The 22,171-nt window shown below is 39.2% G+C and overlaps 1 protein-coding gene across 1 annotated transcript; it reads right to left on the reverse strand.

The window, feature by feature from the left end:
* Positions 1-418: 418 nt before the first annotated feature.
* LOC122967223 (myosin heavy chain, fast skeletal muscle-like) lies at positions 419-22,171 on the reverse strand. Its single transcript, XM_044331750.1, has 39 exons — positions 20,113-22,171; positions 18,609-18,752; positions 18,360-18,516; positions 18,100-18,127; positions 17,647-17,758; positions 17,450-17,542; positions 16,672-16,735; positions 16,488-16,586; positions 15,629-15,732; positions 15,034-15,172; positions 14,832-14,950; positions 13,479-13,628; positions 13,200-13,370; positions 12,804-13,110; positions 12,559-12,644; positions 12,201-12,288; positions 11,959-12,076; positions 11,733-11,856; positions 11,479-11,615; positions 11,144-11,399; positions 10,810-11,052; positions 9,325-9,501; positions 9,095-9,240; positions 8,917-9,007; positions 8,441-8,830; positions 7,501-7,627; positions 7,300-7,418; positions 7,017-7,213; positions 6,675-6,858; positions 6,430-6,595; positions 6,228-6,352; positions 5,786-6,094; positions 4,391-4,594; positions 4,182-4,307; positions 3,921-4,091; positions 2,507-2,611; positions 2,280-2,375; positions 2,060-2,194; positions 419-795 (listed from the first exon to the last, which is right to left on the reverse strand). Exons 1-39 carry the CDS (start codon positions 20,314-20,316, stop codon positions 772-774), a joined length of 5,835 nt encoding a protein of 1,944 aa, XP_044187685.1. The 5' UTR covers positions 20,317-22,171; the 3' UTR covers positions 419-771.

Genomic DNA, 22,171 nt, shown 5'->3' on the forward strand with positions numbered 1-22,171 from the left:
AACTACAGAAATGTATCAATTTTGACTTGAATTGGGGAAATACATTTCTGTGAAGAAACTGTAAAAGCAGTTTGACCAGAATGACCAAATGATCTATTATTGATTGATTATTGATTATTAAACAGAAGAGATCAATTAACCAATTAATCAGGTTTGCTGTTTAATAAATTGATTCATCACATAAATTCAGGAATATGTAACATATACAGTATTAAATTTAAATAGAGCTGCAACTAATGATTATTTTCTTAATTAATCAATTCATTGTTTGGTCTATAAAATGTCAGAAAATGGTTAAAAACATGTTGGTCACTGTTTTCTTAAGCTGAAGGTGACGTCCTACCCAAAGATATTCAGTTAATGATCAATGACGACTAAAGAAACCATTTTCTTAAAAATGACTCAACAGTTAGCGATTGATTTTCTGTTGAACGATTAATTACTTGAGTGATCATTGCAGCTCTAAGTTTAAATAATGTAGATTTTAAAACTAGATTTTGAAACTGGGAGCCTCAAGATCAGGAATAATTACCATTTATCTCACGTCTTAAAGGAGATTTATTGTCATTTGAATATTTGGAGACTTTTAATGTTGTAGCTACAAAACACCAGCTGTGATGTTGTTCATGTTGTAGCTAATGTCAAAGATCCATCAGACTTACTTATTTAACACGCTGTAATATTAATATAAACTACTGCTGTATATCTTATTTGTCTGTCATGCACATTTGTATCAGCTGGTGTTCAAACAGCAGGCGGGGTCTTGTTCAGCTACTCGCCTTGTCCCTCCTGTGCCTGGAAAACAAACACATCAAAAAAAAACAAAATTATTGTATATTAATACATAATTTTTACAAGGAGGCATCATTTCTAACACGAGTATTAAAGGAGCACTCCACCAATTTAGCAATGCACTCCTATAAAACTGTTGGACTCATGACGGACAGTCAACAAAAGAAAAAAAACAACAGAACCAGAGATATCATCTTTTTTAACTACACGCATTCTTCTTCCTCATCAAAACGTGGCACCTACATTACCCACAATGCAACTCGAACGCTGACAGAGGTGGTCGGAGATTCGGGTGTGTTATGCTTGTAGCAAAAAATAAAATAAAAGATAGATAAATTATATAAATACTTCAATAAAAATAATAAAATAATAAAAAAATGATGATGTGATTAAGTGAGGTCAGTTTCTGTTTACTATAAACACAGAGGTCACAAAGTGTAGATATTAGAGATGGGGAGATTCACTGGTTCACATCAGTGCACTGCCATAAACGTTTATGTTGCAGTTACCTGGTTTAAAAGAGTGTGCACCGGATACAATGCAGGATGAACTTACGATGCATCATTTCGACATCTTTGCATTAGCAAAATTTGATTTATTTATATATAATTATTAGTAGAGTCTCTATGTCTTCATTATTCAGAAATGTGACCAATAATTTGATATTTAGATTGAATCCTCCTCTCTAAACTCTCTCAGAGGTGCTAACATGCTACAGCTAATTGGTGCGCTGCCAAAACGTTCCCGGGTGGAACTCGCGCTCTAGAATTATTGTTCCGCATGTCGGAGTAAGTGATTATTAAATTATTTTGACAGTATTTGTTTGAGTCATGGCGCGTATGCATGTCCAAGTGTTTTTTTTAAAAGGTCAGAAAGAAACAACATAAACAAGATGCTTACTGAGCTGCAGTACTAGAGAAACAAATATGTAAAGTAAAAATGGCACTTTTTTTAGTTGATTTATAATTTGCTGTATGCTTAAGAAATAAATCAAACTCTCTGTACTTTACTGAATCGCACAGCATTTGTTTTGTTGTGTGACTTTTCTGTCTCAACGCAGGGCGGGATTATCTCTTCCTTGTTCTCATCATCCAAATCGAAATCCGCCATTCAGAAAATTCTGCAGATAGGAGGTTTTGCACTTTGGCCATCGACATGCATATCGTGTCAGCCTCAGTGATTGAGATGCACATACCGGGTAGAGATCCTCTTTTCAAAGGAGCAGCAAAGTATTTACAGTCTTTATAAAACACAGGACACTCAGTACCTTTGTGCCTATTTCACGGCTCTTGGCTCGCATCTTGTTGGCCAGCGATTCGGCCACATCGGCTCTCTCTTCAGCCTCTTCCAGCTCATGCTGAGCTTTTCTGAATCTGGCCATGTGCACGTTACACTGCTCCTCCTGGGGGATGAATAATGTTGAATGTATTAGTGACGGGACGCTGAATCACTGTGTAGGTTTTCGCTGATGTGTGTGAGTGACTCACAGCTTCCTCGGCGTTGCGTTTATAGGCCTTCATTTTGATCTGGAGCTTGTCCACCAAATCCTGCAGTCGAGTTATGTTTTTCTTATCTTCCTCAGACTGAAAGAAATAAAACAAACCTCTCTCAGGGGAAGTGCTGGACGGGCCTCCAAATAATTCTCTCTATAACTCTCTAAGTTCATTTTAACAATTAAAATATAGTAATGAGACAAAGATGTTGTAGATTTTACCTGATAGGTTAACTCTTTGACCTTTCTCTCATATTTACGGACTCCTTTGATGGCCTCCGAAGAACGTTTTTGCTCACCTTCTAGTTCATTTTCCAGCTCACGGACCTAAAGGAGCAAGTTAGTTCAGATGTGAGATGTAAATAAGTACATTTACTCAAGCACTGTACTTCAGTACTCCACTTCATTTCAGAGGGAAATAGTGTACTTTCTACTCCACTAAATTTATTTGGCAGCTTTTGTTACTTTTCAGATGAAAATTTACATAAAATAATGTATTTTAATAGTCTAACTTTTAAATTGTTTGCTCTTTTCTTTAAAAAAAAAAGCACTTAAAGCTGCATTAGTGTGTCAAAGGTGCTATATACAGACACACTTATATAATATGATGCAGTACTATTACTATTCATCTACCCAAAGTATGTAAAATTGGCTCCACATTGATGAACTGCAACACTGAAATGCCCTGACATGTATTTGTTAGTGATAATAAAAAACAATATAATATACTGTAATAATATATCACTCCAAAAGAAGTCAGTCTGCATAACGAGTTCTTTTACTTTTGATACTTTATGTACATTTTGCTGATAATAGTTCTGTATTTTTACTTTATTAGTAACATTTTGAATCCTTTGCTGAACTACTTAAGTACAAAAATATCTACTTCAGGGCTTACAACTAACAGTTATTCACATTATCAAGTACCTTTTTTTATTCTATTATATTACCTGTTTTATACAGGTGTTTATATTTCTGCATATATATGTGTAGATGTAATATTACTTTTACTTACTTTTGATTCACATTATCACATGAAATTATTGCAGAAGTATTTTGAATTTAGAGCTTTTAATGGTGATCCAAATAAATAAATCAATTTGAGTAAACTGCTGATTATTTTCTTGATTAATCATTTTTGTCAATGAAATGTCAGAAATTAGTGAAAAATTATGGTGATAATTTTCCGGAGACGAAGTTGTCAAACGTCTTGTTTTGTCCGACAAACTGTCTAAAACCCAGATATTCAGTTTATTTTGTGTATATGACAAAAAAAGCTTAAAATCTCCACATTTGAGAAGCTGAAACCTGTAAATATTTGGCATTTTTGCTTCAAAAATGACTAAAACAATGATTCGATTATCAAAATAGCTGCAGACTGATTTTCTGTTGATTGCCTGATCATAAAAGAACCTAAACTAACACATTTTCCATAAATTTACCAAGAAAACGAACAAATACAAACACACAGATTCAAACAGGACATGCAGTAACACAAAATAAACAAAATTAGTAACAAAGTTTTATGCATAAAATTGTGTGTTGTGATTTAATTATAGTAGATGCTCATTATACAAGATGCATATCTGACGTGCAGATGATTGATGTGCACATCCGTTCGTTGTGATATTCGTACCCGGGCCTCCAGTTTCTGAAGCTGTTTCTTTCCGCCCTTCATGGCCAAGTTTTCAGCCTCATCTAAGCGGTGCTGCAGATCTTTCACTGTGACCTCCAGGTTCTTCCTCATCCTCTCCAGGTGAGCGCTGGTGTCCTGCTCCTTCCTCAGTTCTTCGGCCATCATGGCAGCCTGCAAGTGCCACAATAGGAAGAGTTGATTTCTTTTTAATTTAATGAAGTCAGTCTTAACCCAAATAACAGCCGTTTAAGAGCACTTTACATCGGTAATGGCTTTCTTGGCTTTCTCCTCTGCATTCCTGGCCTCTTGAACAGCTTCCTCTATTTCAGTGTGAAGCTGAGTAACGTCTGCATCAAGCTTCTTCTTGGTGTTCAAAAGACTGGTGTTCTGCCAAACATGAAGCAGATTTTAGACATATATTTAAATAATACAATTCAAAAGGGTCCGTTTAACACTGGTAAACAACCTACCTGAGAATGAAGAAGTCCTGCGCGCTCACTGGTATCAATCAGTTCCTGTTCAGCGATTTTGCGGCTCCGCTCCGTCTGCTCCACAACCGCTCGAAGCTCCTCGATCTCAGCCTGCATCAAGGTGGTTCTGCGCTCCATCATGGTCACCTGCTCCTTCATATCATCCTGCCCTCTGACAGAGTCATCCAGGTGGATTTGGGCATCCTGACAATGCAAATGCAGTAGCCTCTTAACATCTACCCCCTTTTTTTTGAATTTTCACAAATAGAAAAGCTTATAACAGATAACTGTAAGGCCAAAATGCATGACTTAGGTTTCATTCCTGGAAACGTACTTGTTTAGCATGTGGCTAAAACACAAACAAAATTACATTAGCTCAAATGTGGCTCAAAAAAGTGTTTTTGGTTCTCGTCTATAATGAGTCATATTTGAATAACAATAACTAGGACACACTTTATGCTAGAACTACGCAAATCACCACATACCTTCTTCTCAGCCACACCTGCATAAAATTCCAGACCTTTAGGCCTAATTTAAGGTAGCAAGTTTGTGGTGTGACTGGTGTCCCCAAACCTATCCAAAACATCTCCAAATGGCCAAATTGTGCCAGTTGCTTTGACTCATAACTGCGAGATGCTAAGCTGCTTACAACTGGCTTAAGTGGGTCGCCGAAATGTGGTTTGTATAGTAAAGGTATCCACATAGACCTTTTGTAGCGACAAAACCTTTCATGTTACAATATATTGCTTGTCAATTCAATGTTTCATTCGTGAGAGAAAGAATGTGTTAAAGGATAAGGCTTTCTGGTCGGCAGAGTCAAACCAGCAATGATTTATCTACTTACAAGTATTGTGTGTGTATCCAAAGCCTGATATATCTTAATCCTCTGTGCTGTAGACCTCTGTTGTTGTCCAAAAATGATTAAAAACACATCAGTGAGCCACACGGCTGCACTGGGTGACATGTTCCTTTACTACGAATATTGTGGTCACAATAGTTTGTTTAGAAATGGCTCCAAAGGCTAATAACAGCGTTCACGTTTTCAGTCTCCGGAGAGTAGTTCTGTGTAAGGCAGACGCCATTGAGCATGTCTGGCACATGGTTCTGTTTACAGAGTTTCATTAGCTTGTTGTGCTACAAATCACAACTTCTTGACCTTGATATGTAACACACAGAACTACTCTCTGGAGACTAAAAACGTGATCACTGTTCCTTCATTATGAAGGCTACAGTAGTTTGTTTAGAAATGGCTTCATTGTTGACAATAAGACAAATATAGAACATTGCCAGCGTTATTCTTTAATTATTCTTTCAGAAGTTACATAGTCTTGCTTAAACCTATTACTCTCTGTTAATGGTATGAAAAGTGGACATCAATGCTAAATGCTGTTGTACCTTGAGTTGCCCCTGAACATTCCTCAGTTGTTTCTGAGCCTCGGCCGCCTGCCTGTTCGCATGGCTCAGCTGAATCTCCATCTCGTTGAGGTCTCCCTCCATTTTTTTCTTGATTCTCAGGGCGTCGTTTCTGCTCCGGACCTCGGCGTCCAGAGTGGCCTGCATGGACTCGACCACTCTCTGGTTGTTCCTCTTCAGCTGGTCCATCTCTTCGTCTTTCTCCGCCACCTTTCGGTCCACTTCGGCTTTCACCTGGTTCAGCTCCATTTGCACATGCAGGAACTTAGACTCATCATGTTCCAGGGAGGCCTTAAAAAACATTTAAACGTCTGTGATTACTCTCACCATACATCTACAGTGTGTTACAATAATCTGTCCTTTTTCTACGTGAAAACAACACGCATGCTGTGTTTTAAATGAACACCTCGGCTACCAGTTATACCTCAGCTTCTTCCAGCGCAGTTTGCATGTCATATTTCTCTGTCTCCACCTGCTTCTTGAATTTCTCCAGTTCGTGGATCGTCTTCCCAACCTCCCCAATCTGTTCTGTCAGGTCAGCGATCTCCTCTGCGTTTTGAAAGGAAAAATGAATTACAGAGAGGTTTTTGAAATAATCTACTTCAAAAGTTGCTCCTCACACTTACGTTGCAGGTTTTTATTTTCCCTTTTCATCGTCTCCAGGTGTTCAAGGGCTTCCTCATAGGAGTTCTTCAGTTTGAAAAGCTCAGTGCTCAGAGATCGAGATTCTTTCTGAGCGCCTTCGAGCTCTGCCTGAGTCTCCTCATACTTCTGCTTCCACTCGGCTAGGATCTGAATTCATTAAAACATTAGTCTGTAATAATTACTGATGTGCTATAAAGCTATGAGATGTACTTCAAACCAAAAATACCTTGTCAAAGTTTCTCTGTTTCTTGTCAAGCGTAGCTGCTAAGCTGTTGGACCTCTCCACGTCAACCATGAGATCCTCCATCTCGTTTTGAAGTCGCTGTTTAGTTTTCTCCAGTGAGGCACACTTTGAATTCACCGCTTCGATTTGTTCTTCGGCCTCTTGGAGACGCTGGGCGAGCTTCTTCCTGTGAACAGTGAACCAATATTATCAACAGATTTTGTAGCAGTTGCCCCAGAAACACAGAGAACATCGGCAGCATGGTCAGCGAAATGGTCCTTTAAGAAATAAACTGCAAATCCAGCATTAGTCTGATCTATTGATCTAATCCTGGTATGTATTTACTTTGCTTCTTCAAGCTCCTCTGTGCGCTGGATGGCATCGGTCTCATATTTGTTCCTCCAGAGAGCCACCTCAGTGTTGGCTTTCGACAAATTGCGCTGCAGCTCAGCTTTGGCCTCCTGCTCCTCCTCGTACTGCTCACGAAGGAGATCACAATCGTGACGAGCTGACTGCAAACTGTGAGCCAGGGCGTTCTTAGCCTACACAGGAATACAACAATATGGAACATCATCATCAAAGTAAAACAGGAAAAGTATCTGTGTTTGCAAACGTGACCTTTGACTACCTTTGCTTCCTCCTCAACCAGTCTTTTCAGGTCATCGACTTGTGACGTGAATCCCTGCTTTCCTCTGGTCAGCTGGGAAATGAGACTCTCTCTCTCTTCCATTTGTCGAGAAAGTTCGCCTACGACAAGCAAAACAGGAAAACATTTTAAATTAAAGGCTGTAATTTCACAAATTTGTAATAAAAGGAGGAACGGAATTACCATTCTCAGTTTGAAAACGGGCCCTCTGATTGGTGAGATCTGCCATATGTCGCATGTTTTCATCATTCTTGGTCTTCAGCTCTATAAGCTGATCCTCAAGTGAGCGACACGTCTTCTCCAGATTGACCTATAAAGTGAAGGTAACACAAATTAGACCTTCAACCAGTTAAACGCACAATATGTCATTTCTGCCACTAGGGGTCTCTCAATCAAAACAATAACAAAAGACAGAGTGGCAGAAACTTGTAAAGAGTCAGCGCAGAGCACGGTTCGAGACCACCTCGCTGTTTTTATTTTATTTTTGATTTTAACTCAAACCATGATCTTTGTTTACCACCGCGTTTTCACACCATAAAATATAGTTATTTTTTAACAGTGACTGACATGATACTGCGCGTTGAAAAATGACGCTAAAGGGGTACCCCGTGCTTTAAAACGTGACGCCAGGGGGTCCTGACCAAGCGTAGATATTTGACGAGTTGGGAGTGCGAACATGTTGGATGACGGTGTGATGTAACATGGGATCATAGGAGCTGTTGTCTTCATTGTTAAACAACCAGCTTCTCTGGGACAGGAGTTAAGATCCAGACGTCAAATGACTAAAATCCTTCATCCAGTTAAAAACAATCAAGATCTAAAAGGTTTATCATAAAAATGTGGCTTAAAACTGAATAAAAGTCAATTTATTATCTTGTATCCGTATACTCTTTGGTAGAGGAGGTATGACGCCATTGACAGACGACCAAATGAAACGGACCGTTACCTTGATTAAAATTACAGATTTCTCTGGGTTTGAAAATTGTTGGAAACATTTGGGATAATGTAAGTACACAAAATATATAACATAGGTCTAGTTGTTTTTAGACATTTTAATGTAGAATAGTCACATATTATAGCGCTTAAGTGAGTTCTGGATTCTCTTATCAAATACATTTCTCACCTTAGCTTTTGCAACAGTTTCCATGTTGCTGGCCAAATCATCAATTTCCATCTTCAATTCGTTCTTTTCCTTCTCAAGTTTCTGCTTGATTCTTTGGAGGTTGTCAATCTGATCTCCCAGCTCGGCCATGCTGTCCGCCTGCTTTTTGCGCAGTGCAGCGGTCGTGGCCTCGTGGTGCAGGGTGGACTCCTCCAGGTCGCGTCGCAGTTTGAGGAACTCAGCCTCCCGCTTCTTGTTCATCTCGATCTGAGCGGCGGTGGCTCCTCCGGCCTCGTCCAGCCTCTCGCTGATCTCCTCGATCTCTCTGGTGAGGTCAGACCTCTGCTTCTCTATCTTTGCCCGGACCGCTCGTTCAGCCTCAACTTCTTCTTCTAGTTCTTCAATGCGAGCCTAAAAACAGAAAATGATAAACCGTCATTGAGGGGGGGTTTGGTTGTTATCAGTGTGATTAATGTATTAAATGTAAGCTTTATTACATTGTGCTCTTTCAGCTTCTTTTGCAGCTGGTTGTTTATTGATTGCTCATCTGAGATTTTGCTGAGCAGCTGGTTGTTTTCAAATTCTTTTCTGTGAGAACAAGAAGATAAATGTCGTCAATTTAAATCCCAAGACTTAATTCCTTCATACATACACACAATCAGTGTATTGACTTACTTCTTAATTTTCTCCTCAGATTGTTGTTTGTCATTTTCCAGATCCATTAGGGATTCTTGCGTAAGTTTCAGATCACCTTCAAGCTTCCTTTTGGCTCTTTCAAGGTCCATGCGGATCTTCTTTTCTTGCTCCAGTGAACCTTCGAGCTTTAAAGCAAGTTGTATGAATTTAATTAGGTTGTTTAGTAACATTGGTGTTTGCATGTATTATTGTCTACAGACTTAACTCACGTCATCCACTTGCTGTTCAAGCTTTGATTTTGCTTTTGTCAGAGAGTTGACTTTGTCTTCCTCAACTTGCAGATCATCCAGTGTCTGTTGATGGGCCTCTTGAAGGGCTTTCTTCTCTTTGGTCAGTTTGGCAATGTTTTCATCCTGACCAGACAGCTCCTCCATAAGATTTTTAACCTGAAACAGGAAGTATGCATATGCACCATTATGAATAAAAACACTAAACACTAAAAAGAGCAAGGCTGTACTCAATCTTCAATTTTGTTATTTAAATAGTTTAAAATGTTTAAAGTTTTGTCAGAAGTTTTTAATCTGCATCTGGACATGGTGATACACATCATTCTGTCGATCATGTTTAGAATATTAGAATGAAATGTGCAAAACTTTCAAACATGTCAGACTCACGACCCACTGAGTGTTGGCCATGTAAAATAATCATGTTGGAGCAGCAACACCTTTAGGTGAAATGCCATCTAATTATCAAACCTGCATTAAGTCCAGTTAAAAAGTGCTCTGGTTGTTTTTCCCCCTTGGTTTGATTCATTTGGGCAGATCTGAACACAGCAATCACACTCAGGTGTGGACCAAAACACCCTTTAGAGGAGCAGTTTTTTTGTGAAATGTGATCCAACCTTGATCCGACCCAACTATTAAGCATACTCTGCAAGTTTGAGCTAAACGGCTTGTGTAGCCAGGTGCATTTTGCATACTGAGATGCTGATGAACTAGCTAGCTAGCAGCTAGCCGGAGAATGCATTGAGGTCTGACCTGGACTAACAATGTAGTATGATGTTCTCTTGATATTTGGGCACATAGGACCTTTTCTTTACTTTTTCTTTTTTACTTTTCCCAGACAGATTTGACCAATGAGCAGAATGAACGTTCTCAGGTGCCTTTTAGTGATGCGTTTCGATTTGCCTTAATTTATTCTGTGTGAAAAGAAACCAAACCAAGAGGAAAAAGTAATCTCATCCATTGATTCAGACAAAAACAAACAAATTATGGTTTGAAAAAAACCTAAATACAGTTGCAAATGCATGATGTATTTAAGAGTTATGGCAATTTATGTAAAATAGGCCACACCTACAACAATTGGCAACCAATTATAGGAAAGGAGAAAATATTTTTCATGATTGTCCAAACATGGTATGTACCAGTAGGTGTGGACTGGAAGAAAAAAAAAAGTTAAACCAAAATGTTTTCAAATCTGGCTGAAATGAACATGAGCTACACTGAGATGGGATGGTAGGAAATTTTCTTCTATAACTTGCAATTCAGGAGTTATGACTGCAAATTGCTGTATAAATGGACACATGGTGACGCTCTCTGCATCAAAAACTAATCTTTTCCTTTGTGGCCCGCGGACTTATTTTCTGCCCAATTTAATTAAAATGTAAAGTAGTTGTTGAGATGTCCAAGCAAGCAAAGGGATCACAACGTCCTTGACACAAGCACCAATCAGACAGTCCAGGTGAAATAACGCACCTTATTTTCTGTGGCATGTTTCTCCTTCTCAACTTTAGCCAAGGTAATCTCCAGGTCATCTATGTCTTTCTTAAGTTCAGAGCATTCGTCTTCGAGCTTCCGCTTCTTGGCGGTCAACTCGGCGTTCATTTCCTCCTCGTCTTCCAGCCTTTCGGTCACCTCTTTGAGTTTGGCCTCAAGCTGGATTTTGCTTTTGATCAAGCCCTCACATCTTTCCTCTGCATCGCAAAGATTTTCTGAGTCCTTAGAAGAATAGGGAGATGAAACTAATGTTTGATCATTCAGACAGTGTTTCACATGAGATCAATGTCTTTCAGATATGATGAATACTCACAGACTGTACTTGCAGGAGGAGGTTATTTTTCTCCTGCAGCAGAGAAACCATTTTCTCCTCAAGCTCTTTTCTCTTGCTCTCTGACTTTGCCAGATCCTCCTTACATTTCACAAAGTCCTCTTTCATGGTTGCCATCTCCTTTTCGGTTTCTGCACTCTTGAGGAGTGGCTTGATTTTGAAGAAGAGCTTCATCCATGGCCAGTGTTTGACATTCATGAATGAACGCAAGTTGTATTGCAGGATCCAGACACAATCTCTGTAAGATATACAGCAACAATTCTTAGTCTGTACAGTATTTTTTGTAGTTTCCATGATAACATTGGTGCTGACCTTACTTTTGTGCAATTAAATTGGAGAATTCTTTTCTCATGAGATAACCACGACACAGGGCTTGAGTCTGCGTCACAAGAGAAACTAGTTTTTCGTCTCGCAGCTCCTCCAGAGTACCGAGTAAGCCAGCTTTGAAGAAGACCTGCAACAATACAGTGTAGTCATGCTGAATCTAGTGCATTACAATGAACCAATTAAGTTGGTAGTAAAGGCTCAAGTCTATTCTAAACTTTACCCTTCAATCCATTCGGACACATACCTTTGTAGACCCAAATCGGTACTGTGTGTGATCAACGTCAATCGAACCAAGAAGCTTCTCAGAGGCTTTCTTTCCATCTATGAACTGTCCCTCTGGGATGGCACTGGCATTTAGGATTTTGTATCTGTTAAGATTTGGATAAAAAAAAGATCATCACCAACTATCACCAAGGAATAATTTAGTTTTAGTTGTCTTTATCAAGTGTGTTAAGTAAGGAATCAATGACCTCTGCTTGAAGTCAGCGTAAAGAATCCTGCTGGGGAATCCCTTCCTGCAGATCCTGATTCCCTCCAGAACACCGTTACAGCGAAGCTGGTGGATGACCAAGTGATTGTCCATGATTCCTGCGGAGAGGCGGACAGAAAATGATTGGCAACTGAGACAAGGAGCATATTTCAACACCATGATTTTGTGTTTTTGTATTTCGAGTTGGGAGTATTTGGTGCTGAAGTATTTGTAACTCTGTACCTGGTGTTTTAACCTCATTTGGAATCAGGCAACGCACAAAGTGAGGATGTGTGCTCCTCAAGTTGGTCATTAGTTTCCCAAGATTTTCCTACAAAAGTACAGTTGTCATTACACCTTCTTTTGAGGACATCAAACACTGAGAATAAAATTTGAAATAATTTATCACAAATAAAAAACAATTAGTGCTTCTTGCCCTGAATTGGCCCTGCAAGGTAGAGATGAGATTATAACTACATGCAGATCATGCCTCCTTAAAGTGCAACAGTCTAACCAACCATTACCTATTAATTAATGGAGTTTGGGGGGTCAATGCAGGGCAAGAAAGTAATCTTTACATAGATTATCATCATTTCTGTACCCTGAAAACTGCAGACACCGTCTGAAAGGAGCCACCCTTCTTCTTTCCCCCTTTCTTGCCTCCTTTGCCAGCATCACCACCTGATTCTACACAACAAAAACATGAGTTGAGAGCACAAATTTGTTTTTTCAATCAATCAATTCAGTCATTTTTATTTATATAGCACCAAATCACAACAAAAGTCATCTTAGGGCACTTTTCAGGGCTTTGATATGAATTATTTCAATGCTTTATGAATGTCGTACCTTCAGCACCAGAAAATGAGGCATACAAGAAAGCCAGCAGTTTCATTGATGACTTCTGGTAAAGCTGCACCACAGACTCATTCAGGGGGTCTTTATTCTTATCCAGCCAGCCGGTGATGTTGTAGTCCACGGTGCCGGCATAGTGCACCAAGGTGAAGTGAGCCTCAGGCTTGCCTTTGACAACCTTGGGCTTTTGGAAAGCGTTTGTTTTTCCAAGATGCTGGTCGTAGAGTTTGTTCTTAAAAGACGTGTCTGAGGCCTTGGGGAACATACACTCCTCTTCAAGGATGGAGAAGATGCCCATTGGCTGTTGAATGTTTTACAAGCACATATGAGATATGATGATGTCTAAAATGAGGTGGGATATTCACTTTGTGTGCAGCAGATTTATCCTACCTTTTCAATAAGCTCAATGCAAGCTGCCAGGTCCATACCAAAGTCAATGAACTCCCAGTCTATCCCTTCTTTCTTGTACTCCTCTTGCTCCAGCACAAACATGTGGTGGTTAAAAAACTGTTGCAGCTTCTCATTGGTGAAATTAATGCAGAGTTGCTCCATGCTGTTGAACTGTGACAAGAACTGAGTATTAACTTATACCATAAAATTATATGTTTGACTGATGGAAACCTATCACTATTAAAAGACCAAAAATGATCAATGAGTCCACATGCTCACATCAAATATTTCAAATCCAGCGATGTCCAAGACTCCAATGAAGAACTGCCTGGGCTGCTTCGTGTCCAGCATCTCATTGATTCGTATAACCATCCATAAGAACATCTTCTCATAAACAGACTTGGCCAGAGCGCTAACTGCATTGGCGACCTGATTAGGAGATTTTGAAGATATGTAAAGTCAAGAATTTGTTGTTTTGGAGTAATCCTTAGCACAAAAAACATGTATTTTTTGCAAACAGGCATCTTATAATTTATATCTTGGCCACGAGATAAAAGAAGTTTCTGACTGGCTGATAAAAATTCTATATCAAGGTGTTATTAACACAATATTCAGTAAAAACTGAAGCATCAATTACACATTTGCATTACTGCTCCAAATTTCCTCTGGCAACAAGTCAGAATATACTATAAATACATTAATGCAACACAAAAATTAGACACCGGATTTGTCTACAAGAAAATAATACATGAGGTGGAGGCAAACTGATGCTAAGCAGAGTAGCATTTCTTCAAATTGCCGAGACTATTACTTTTAATATTGGAACACCTTGTTGTTCGCTCCTATGTGCTGCTGCTTACTGCAGTGGCAGAGCAGAGAGTAAATTAACACATTTACACAGACAGTGAAAGCAGAGATGTTTAAGTTAACTACGGTCGACAGTTGAAGCAAGTCTGTGTGAATGTGGAAGTTATTCAGTCAAACATGAGTCTGAAATTGATTATGACACTGACTTGAGGAAAAAATGTTAGTTATTACAAAGTTATTACAAATGTATTAAAAATCAGACACACATGATAATGTAAAAGTTAAATTTTGTCCAGGAAACATAACGCTAGCACCAAGCTAGCAAGAAATATGTGGAATGGCAACTGTTGCTCAGTCTTTAGTGGTGCCTGGTTGACATGCAGCTCAGGATCCGATTGAAACTTGAGGATTTAATGATTTATGAAAGTAAAATATATTTTATGGAGCTCGCAGCTTTTACGGTTTTTTCCAAATTTGATGTGCACTGCTGAAGCAGCCAATAACAGCCCAGAAAAGATGTCTAGCCGTCTATTAAAACTTTCATACATTTCATTTCACTTCATTAAAAGTTTTTAAAATTATAACCTTCATTTTAATGGTATATGATGGCTATATTTCCAACATATAACCACTTTTACGGGATCTCCTGGAGGGATGTCTTAACAAAGAGTGAGATCCTTTTAAATACATTACAGTGTTATATGCAGGTTTACAAGTGAGGCGCTAATGGCAGCGCGTCTTCTTCCACCTACAACCCAGATTCGTCTATATAAATAGACCTTGTCATGCATTATCACTTGCTCAATCTCGGAGCTGTCACAGTACCTGTGGGACCGTCTGGCCCTTGGTGACATACTCGTTCCCCACTTTCACTCTGGGGTAGCAGAGGCCTTTCAACAAGTCAGCAGAGTTCAGCGCCATGAGGAAAGCGACTTTGTCTGCCACTGAGAGATAAAATGAAATGTTTTGTTAATATTACCTTCATGTCTTTACTGATAACAGAAAGACTAAAAGTGCAGCGCCTCACCCTCTGTGCCGTCAGGCTCTGCCTGCTCCTCCCGCTGCTTCTGCTTGAATTTCATGTTCCCATAATGCATCACAGCGCCGGTCAACTTGTAGATGGACAACTTTTCTTCGTTGGTGAAGCCCAAGACATCAGTGGCAGTCTATCACATTTAAAAATCAGTCAGTAAAGTTTTTTTTTATTAGGTTTATTTTTTAATTTATGATTTTTTAAAAATTTCCTAAGACTCACTAGTTTTTAACCATTCCTCATTACTGCTCCTTTACTGTTGTTATGTTCTGTCTTTCACCTATTTGGTCTTGTCTCGCTAATAATAATGAGGGAAAAGTCTTGTTCCCTGTTCGAACATGAATGTTATAAATGAATCCTTGACAAAAATAGGAAGACCTAAAACTAGAATATGTCTCAAAATCTGAATTTGTTCACTACAACCTTCTTCTTTTTTTTATATCTCTATTGTTGCTTCATACATGCCCATTTAATAAAAGTATTACATTAAAACTCAACCCTTTAAAATAATATAATAAACAACCACTTAGTGGAAACCAATAAAATGCATGTGTGTAACATTGAAAAGGACCGACAAGAGATAACTCACGTCTGTGGCCACCAGCTCTTCTTTGTCGTCGATGCTGGCCACAGTGATCTGCCCCTGACTCACCATGGGGAAGTCATATGGGTTTGTTGTTATGAGCAGCATTTCTGCAGATAGAAACACATAGGATTACTTTTATTCTTCACATCTAGTCTTACAAATATCTCACTCTGAAAGATATACTGCAGGGTACAAATCCCAAATCCCTTAACTGCATCCACAATTCCCTCACTTGTGTCTTTTCTTTGCATCTCGGCTTTTACAGTTTTGTTGATGCATTTATTTTGCAGCGGACTGCATTTGTTGATATTGTGATTGTAATTCATTATTTAATAATCTAGGATCAGAATGTCTTCTATACTGTAGAGATATTTTTTATTAGTTCAAATGGTTTAGGGAAAGTGGAAGTTATGTAAATATAACTCACATCAAACTATAGTTCCTACCCGACGCACTGAGATTTTTCAGCCTTGCGTGGGACTTAATAGAAATGATCATAAACTAATCTTCTCTAACTATAAATATTATTAAATATTCTGATTAAAATGAGAAATAACAGCTCACAAAAAGAAAAGTCTTGTTGTTCATGAATATTTGCAGGCATACAGTTAACACAGATTCTGTATTTTTAACTAAATGGTAAATCAGAAAATGAGTCCTGTTATAAAACATAAAACAGAGCAGTCCGATAAGCTACAGCATCAAATCACAGATGTTCAATGGTGTCAGTCTGTTAAAACACTTCCTCAAAGGCTGGTTTTTGTCCTTCATGGCAGACTCGAATGATTTCTGGGTCAAACGAGGAGTGAGAAAAGATCAAACGAGGGAATTGAGACGTACCCATAATTTGCTCTCACCGTACCTATAAGCTCTGGCTTGTGGCCGGTCATGATCTGATAGAAGATGTGGTAGCTCCTCTCTTCAGACAACTGGAACGTCACTCTTGACTTCTCCAGCAGATCTACATGGAATAACACGTCAGGTAAAGATTAGCTGTTGCAAGTATAAATATATTGGAGATTATTCATTTTGAAAGACAAACTTACAAGTTTCAATATCAGCAGAAGCCAATTTCCCTGATGTTCCAAAGTGGATTCTGATGAATTTACCCTGTGAAATATAAGAACCTCTGTGAAATCAGGCAAACGTCTCTCAAAATCATGAATGTTGATAATACATATCAGGAGAATGAAGAAGGCAAGATTACATTTCTTGGATCATTTTGTGTGTCAATAATCTCCTTATGAGAGCTCATACCAAGCAGCAGCTACCACGACTGGAGGCTTGTAACCAATGGTTACATTATACCCATGGATGTATAAAGAGAACTGGATACAGTTGCTCAGTGGCGCATGAAGCAATAAAAAATGAACTTCCTGGTATGAAAGTACCCAGATCTACCGCATCGTGCGGCCCATAGAGCATGCGCACTAGCGACTTTCGCTGGCCGAGTCTAGCTGGTTTAGCCCTCCGGCTAACTTGAATGGGGATAAAACAATTCAATCATGCGGCTCTTCTAGGCTTTTGAAATGTGATCGGACCAAACGGATTTAATTCTGATGGTGAGACAAGTCATTTTGCAGGGTTATGACATTCAGAAAAATGTATCCGCTGATTTACAGATGTCTCTTTCACAATGTAGGTCTATGGGAAACAGTCTTTTTGGGCCAGTGTGCATCACGTGACGTTGTAATTACACGGTTTGGCCGCTATGTCAAATTGGCTTCAAAGCCTGGCGCTCTTCCTGTATCCAGTTCTCTTTATACATCCATGATTAAACCTTGCTATGTCCATCTTTACATACAGGCTATGGTTCATACTTACAAATCGTGAGGAATTGTCATTCCTCACAGTCTTGGCATTCCCGAAAGCCTCCAGCAAAGGGTTCGCTGAAATGATTTGATCTTCCAGTGTCCCCTGGAAAACACAAAACAGCAATCATCAGAACTCCATGAAGTTTATTTTCAGTCTTGTGTCTTGTTGAGGGATTATGAACTAGATTTCTGTCCTGTTTCCAGTACCTGCATTTTGCCAGGTGTGTGATCTTTTTTGTCGCCACCAGCCACTGCGATTGTCGCAAAGTACTGGATGACACGTTTGGTGTTGACAGTCTTCCCTGCACCGGATTCTCCACTGTGGACACAGAACAGAAGACACCTGCATGCAACTAAAAAACATACCGACTGAATTATCATGAAACATTGTTTTAGTTTAGGGCTGCAAGTAATAATTATTTTCATTATTGATTAATCTGATGACTATTTTGTCAATTAATTGTTTTAAAAAAATGAAAGATAATCTGTTTACTGTAATCAATGACAAAGAAAAGCATTAAATCATCACATTTGAGCAGCTGAAACCAGCAAGCATTTGCTTAAAAGATTACTGAATCTGCAAAATAGTTGCCGATTAATTTCTTGTCGATCAACCAAACGATTAATCAACTAATCGTTGCAGCTCTACAACAGACTCACGTAATCAGGACAGATTGGTTCTCACGATCTGTTGGAGACATGGAGATACGAGAAAGCTTCAGTGACAGTTTTATCACAGTTAAATGTCGAATAAAAATGGAAATAAAAAGGGTTGACTTTAAAAATAAGGGTTGATCGGTAGTCAAATGGGAACTGAAGTTGCCAATAGACTATACAGACATAATGATTATGTGACACGCATAAAGATGAATAACATTTTTTAGTCACCAGTCATCAAAACACTCCTTTCTCTCTCTAACCTGTAAGCATATTTTGATATGCATTATCAGAGACAGAGAAAATATGCGGCGGGGCCTCCATGCGCTTCTTCCCTCTGTAGGCCGCCACCACCTGCATGTCGTACACCGGCAGCCACTTGTAGGGGTTTACGGTGACACAGAAGAGCCCGGAGTAGGTCTGCAGACGAGAATTCATGTGAGACATAAGAGATAAGAGAATCAGTCAGACAAATGAGATGAAAAAGGCCCCGTTCTCGCCGGCATACTTACATAAATCATCCACGCTGCATAACGATCTTTGAGGTTAAACAGCACAGAAGGCTCGTTGAGGTGGGTCATCATGGCCATGTCCTCAATCTTGTCGTACTTTGGGGGATTCATAGGATGGCAATCTTCGTCCTTGACTGTTACAGTCTGGAAAAAAATAAATTGAGAAGAGAAAAGAAGAGGATTTTATTGATTGGTGAAAATAGAATGTCCCCTGCTGCTTGAACGAATAGGATTCAGCAAAGAGAAAAGAAAAATAGCACACAAGAACAACTTAAATGAAAGAATAAAAATGAATTATAATGTGTAGTAATTTAAACAAATCACGTAGCCTTTACTGATCACTTTTAAAGCACACTGTAGTGTTTTTGATTGTGTTTTCTCACCTTCCAGGCAGCCACCTGTTACACTTCATTGCAGTAAAGTATGCTTTTATTGCTCTCAAATAGTTTTGGATAATGCAGTTATAAGTGGAAATTGAGTCCATGAGCTATAAAACAATAAAAGTAGACACGTAAACAAATAGCTGCCTCTAGATTCCGACATCTAGAACACGACACTTGATGGATAACGCTTCATTTTGTGTAATTTGCAGATATTAAACAGAAGGTTACGGTGGCCCTGAGGTGCAAAACATAACAGCATTTCACAAAACAAAACATTTTACAAAACACAGTGACATTTCAGTGTGTAGTTTTGTGTGTCAAACTACATGTTAGCATATTAGGTTGTTTCTTAAACTCTATAACGAGCACATTTCTCTAGTCTTGCAATACCAGACAATCAAAGATCTCCCTGCCTACCGATCGTTTAGGGATTTCTAATTGTACTGTAGTTGCTTGAACGGCAGCAAGTACAGCAGCTAACAAACCTACGGCCTTTACATTTTGTCAAGGACCGCCTTACTGAAAATGATGCTCTCCCCCCGCCCCCCATTCTCCTCCACAGTGAACTGCATGTCAGCACCCCAATATGAAGGGCCACCCTAAAGACTTTGGATTCGTTCTGCAATACAGGTTGTTTTTTTTTTAAAACCCTTTATGTGTTTCCACCCAGTTTTAACAGTGAAAGCTAGGAGATTGTCCTCAGTCTCTAGTTGAGCGAAGCGTTTAGAGACTGACTTGTGTTCCCATATATGACCAAATTACATCTCTTTCAAAGAAATGTCCTAAGAATTTACATAGCAGCCATTTTTTAAAAATTATTGAAGCAACCTAATATACTAATATATCGTTTGACACACAAAACTACACACTGAAACTAAATATTTTCTGTCAATTAAAAAATTTATTAAGAACTTTTGCAAATTAACAACTATGTATGAACCCAAATATGATTGGACACAACCAAGTAAACCAGCTTCACACTTATTTTTGTTTTTTCTTTGAATTTGTCCTAAAAATGAACCATTAAATACCTGCAAATTACTCTGCTTTATTACTGCTTGATGCCTGATTTGTGGTAAAATGGATGAATCAGTGATACTGTACTTGGTAAACGGATTCACCTCCCCAGCTTCGGTCTTCACGGTGACTTGGCCACCTTCTCTCTGCTGGATGACACCTTTGATGTACAGCTCCCTGGCATCAGGCACAAAGCAGGCTGTTCTGGCGTCGAACGGCCGGTTCTGAGCCTCGACTCGCTCCTTCTCGGGTTTACGGAGAAAGATTGACGCCGGCCCGTACTGGGCCATCTCGGCATCAGAGCTCATATTGATTCCTCAAGACAAACAACAAAGAAAATAAAGCACATCCTCTTTCAAAACTCAAAAGATTTTCACCGAAATTGAGGATATTTGTGTGACTTACTTACAGGGTTTGCACACCTCAGTAGTTTGAATCAAATGCACAGCTGTTAACAGATGCCTGTGTTAGAAGGGTAAGTGTTTGCTCCTACCAGTGGTCCAGGCCTCTAAGTGAACACCAGCAGGAGGTTGAAGCTCCTTTTATCAAGATGAATGTGCTGACGAAGCAAACAGGATGCTCCCAACTCGGCAAAGTCACTCTGTTCAAATGTCAATCAAGACGCATTATCGATTTCTACCCAACACTTAAATATGGCACAGGATCTTCTAGTGGTAATAGGAACATGTCAGCAGCAACAGGTGATGATCCTCACGCACTATTTTTACATGCCTTCCATACCGTCAAGCACTGTCATTAGCTACTGAACGTTTATGCTGTGTTTGCTGCTCAGATGGCCCAGGAATCTCCTAATCATTGCGTTTAGTGTAATAATATTTATTCAGAGAGGGATTGTCTTTGTGTTAGTTCATGAAAAAATGAACCGTATGTAACTCTTAGTGTCTCCGTGATGCATCATGACCTTCATGTTCATCCTGGACCACCTGCTCATTCACCTTCAAAGCCCCTCTCTTGGATTTACTGGCCTTAACTCTGGACAGATGTCAGGACAATGTCAACATTTTGTTTTTGGGATTGTGTCAGGAGAAAATGGTCATTATCATTGTTTTGATACGTCCATATGTACATCTGTTGGGGTCTAAACCAGTCATACATGCATGTACAGTTTGGAACCATAACATTATTATAAAGTTAACCTTTGTGAAAAGGGATCCATCTGCAGCAGTAACATTGAATGGCATCAAAAAGAAGCCTGCAGTTGATTTTTTACACTGTTTCCAGGCACATATTTATCATTACCAAAGCTTTCTCTGACACAACATGTAACTGTTAATCTGGAAGGAAGTTTGACATTCTGCAGGGAGACGACATACAGCAGCAACACCTGCATCCAGCCAAACGGTCAATGCAAAAATAGATTCGGGAAGCCCCTCATGTTGAGTCGAAGATTTAACAATTACTGCCTTTGCTGATGTGAAACTTTTAAAGGAATCCTTCAACACTCATGGAAATGTTGCGTGAGAAGATCCGTATCACTCTCTCGTCTGCACGTTATGTGTGGAGAAGCATCTCAAATCAGATTTGAAAAAAGCTGGAATGACTCGACGGGATTAATCGTCTAATCGTTGCAGCTGCTTATCATCTGTTAACTGCTTTTTTTTAATAATGTTATGTGCATGTTATTCAGCCTTTCTTAGAGATTTACCTCGAAAAGGTTGAATGCCTGCAACATATCTCGCCTTTTTCCTGGATGCTGGTCCATGCCAAGGTTAGTGCTAGCCAGCCACCTTGAGGGAAGTTCTCTGGTTTGTCTGCTTTGTTTACAAGTTAACACATAATGATGTTCAGCGTGTGCTATACTTAAGGCTCTGTGAGCATCACAAGTGGGTGGAAACACATGACGACCGCTTCGTACCACATTTAGAATAAGCATGGGAGAGTGTCTGAAACTTAAGCTCTCATCATATTAGGGGGAGTAGTGCACCGAGGCAAGTGTGAACAGCAGCTTGTCAGCTTGAAAATACATCACATCATCTGTTAATATGCAGCAGTGAGGAAGATTGTGTGTTTATAGGCTCTGTAACGAGGAGAAATTACAACAAGTTACTAAATCAGTGCTTGAAATCTTGTTTTGATGAAAGGAAAAATGTTGCGCTCAGTGTTGTCAGATATGATGTGACATATAATATGTAGTTGTGCTTG

This window comes from Thunnus albacares, chromosome 17, assembly GCF_914725855.1.
Source record: "Thunnus albacares chromosome 17, fThuAlb1.1, whole genome shotgun sequence".
Classification (NCBI taxonomy): Eukaryota; Metazoa; Chordata; class Actinopteri; order Scombriformes; family Scombridae; genus Thunnus; species Thunnus albacares.

Bases quoted from the DNA above. Each gene is read 5' to 3' on its own strand.
- LOC122967223 (XM_044331750.1), bottom strand. From the start codon at position 20,316: ATGAGCTCTGATGCCGAGATGGCCCAGTACGGGCCGGCGTCAATCTTT. The intron at 18,128-18,359 runs GTTAGAGAGAGA...TGTCTCCAACAG, and splicing joins ATATCAAAATATGCTTACAG to ATCGTGAGAACCAATCTGTC. The intron at 796-2,059 runs GTACTGAGTGTC...TTTGTTTTCCAG, and splicing joins GCCGTGAAATAGGCACAAAG to GCACAGGAGGGACAAGGCGA.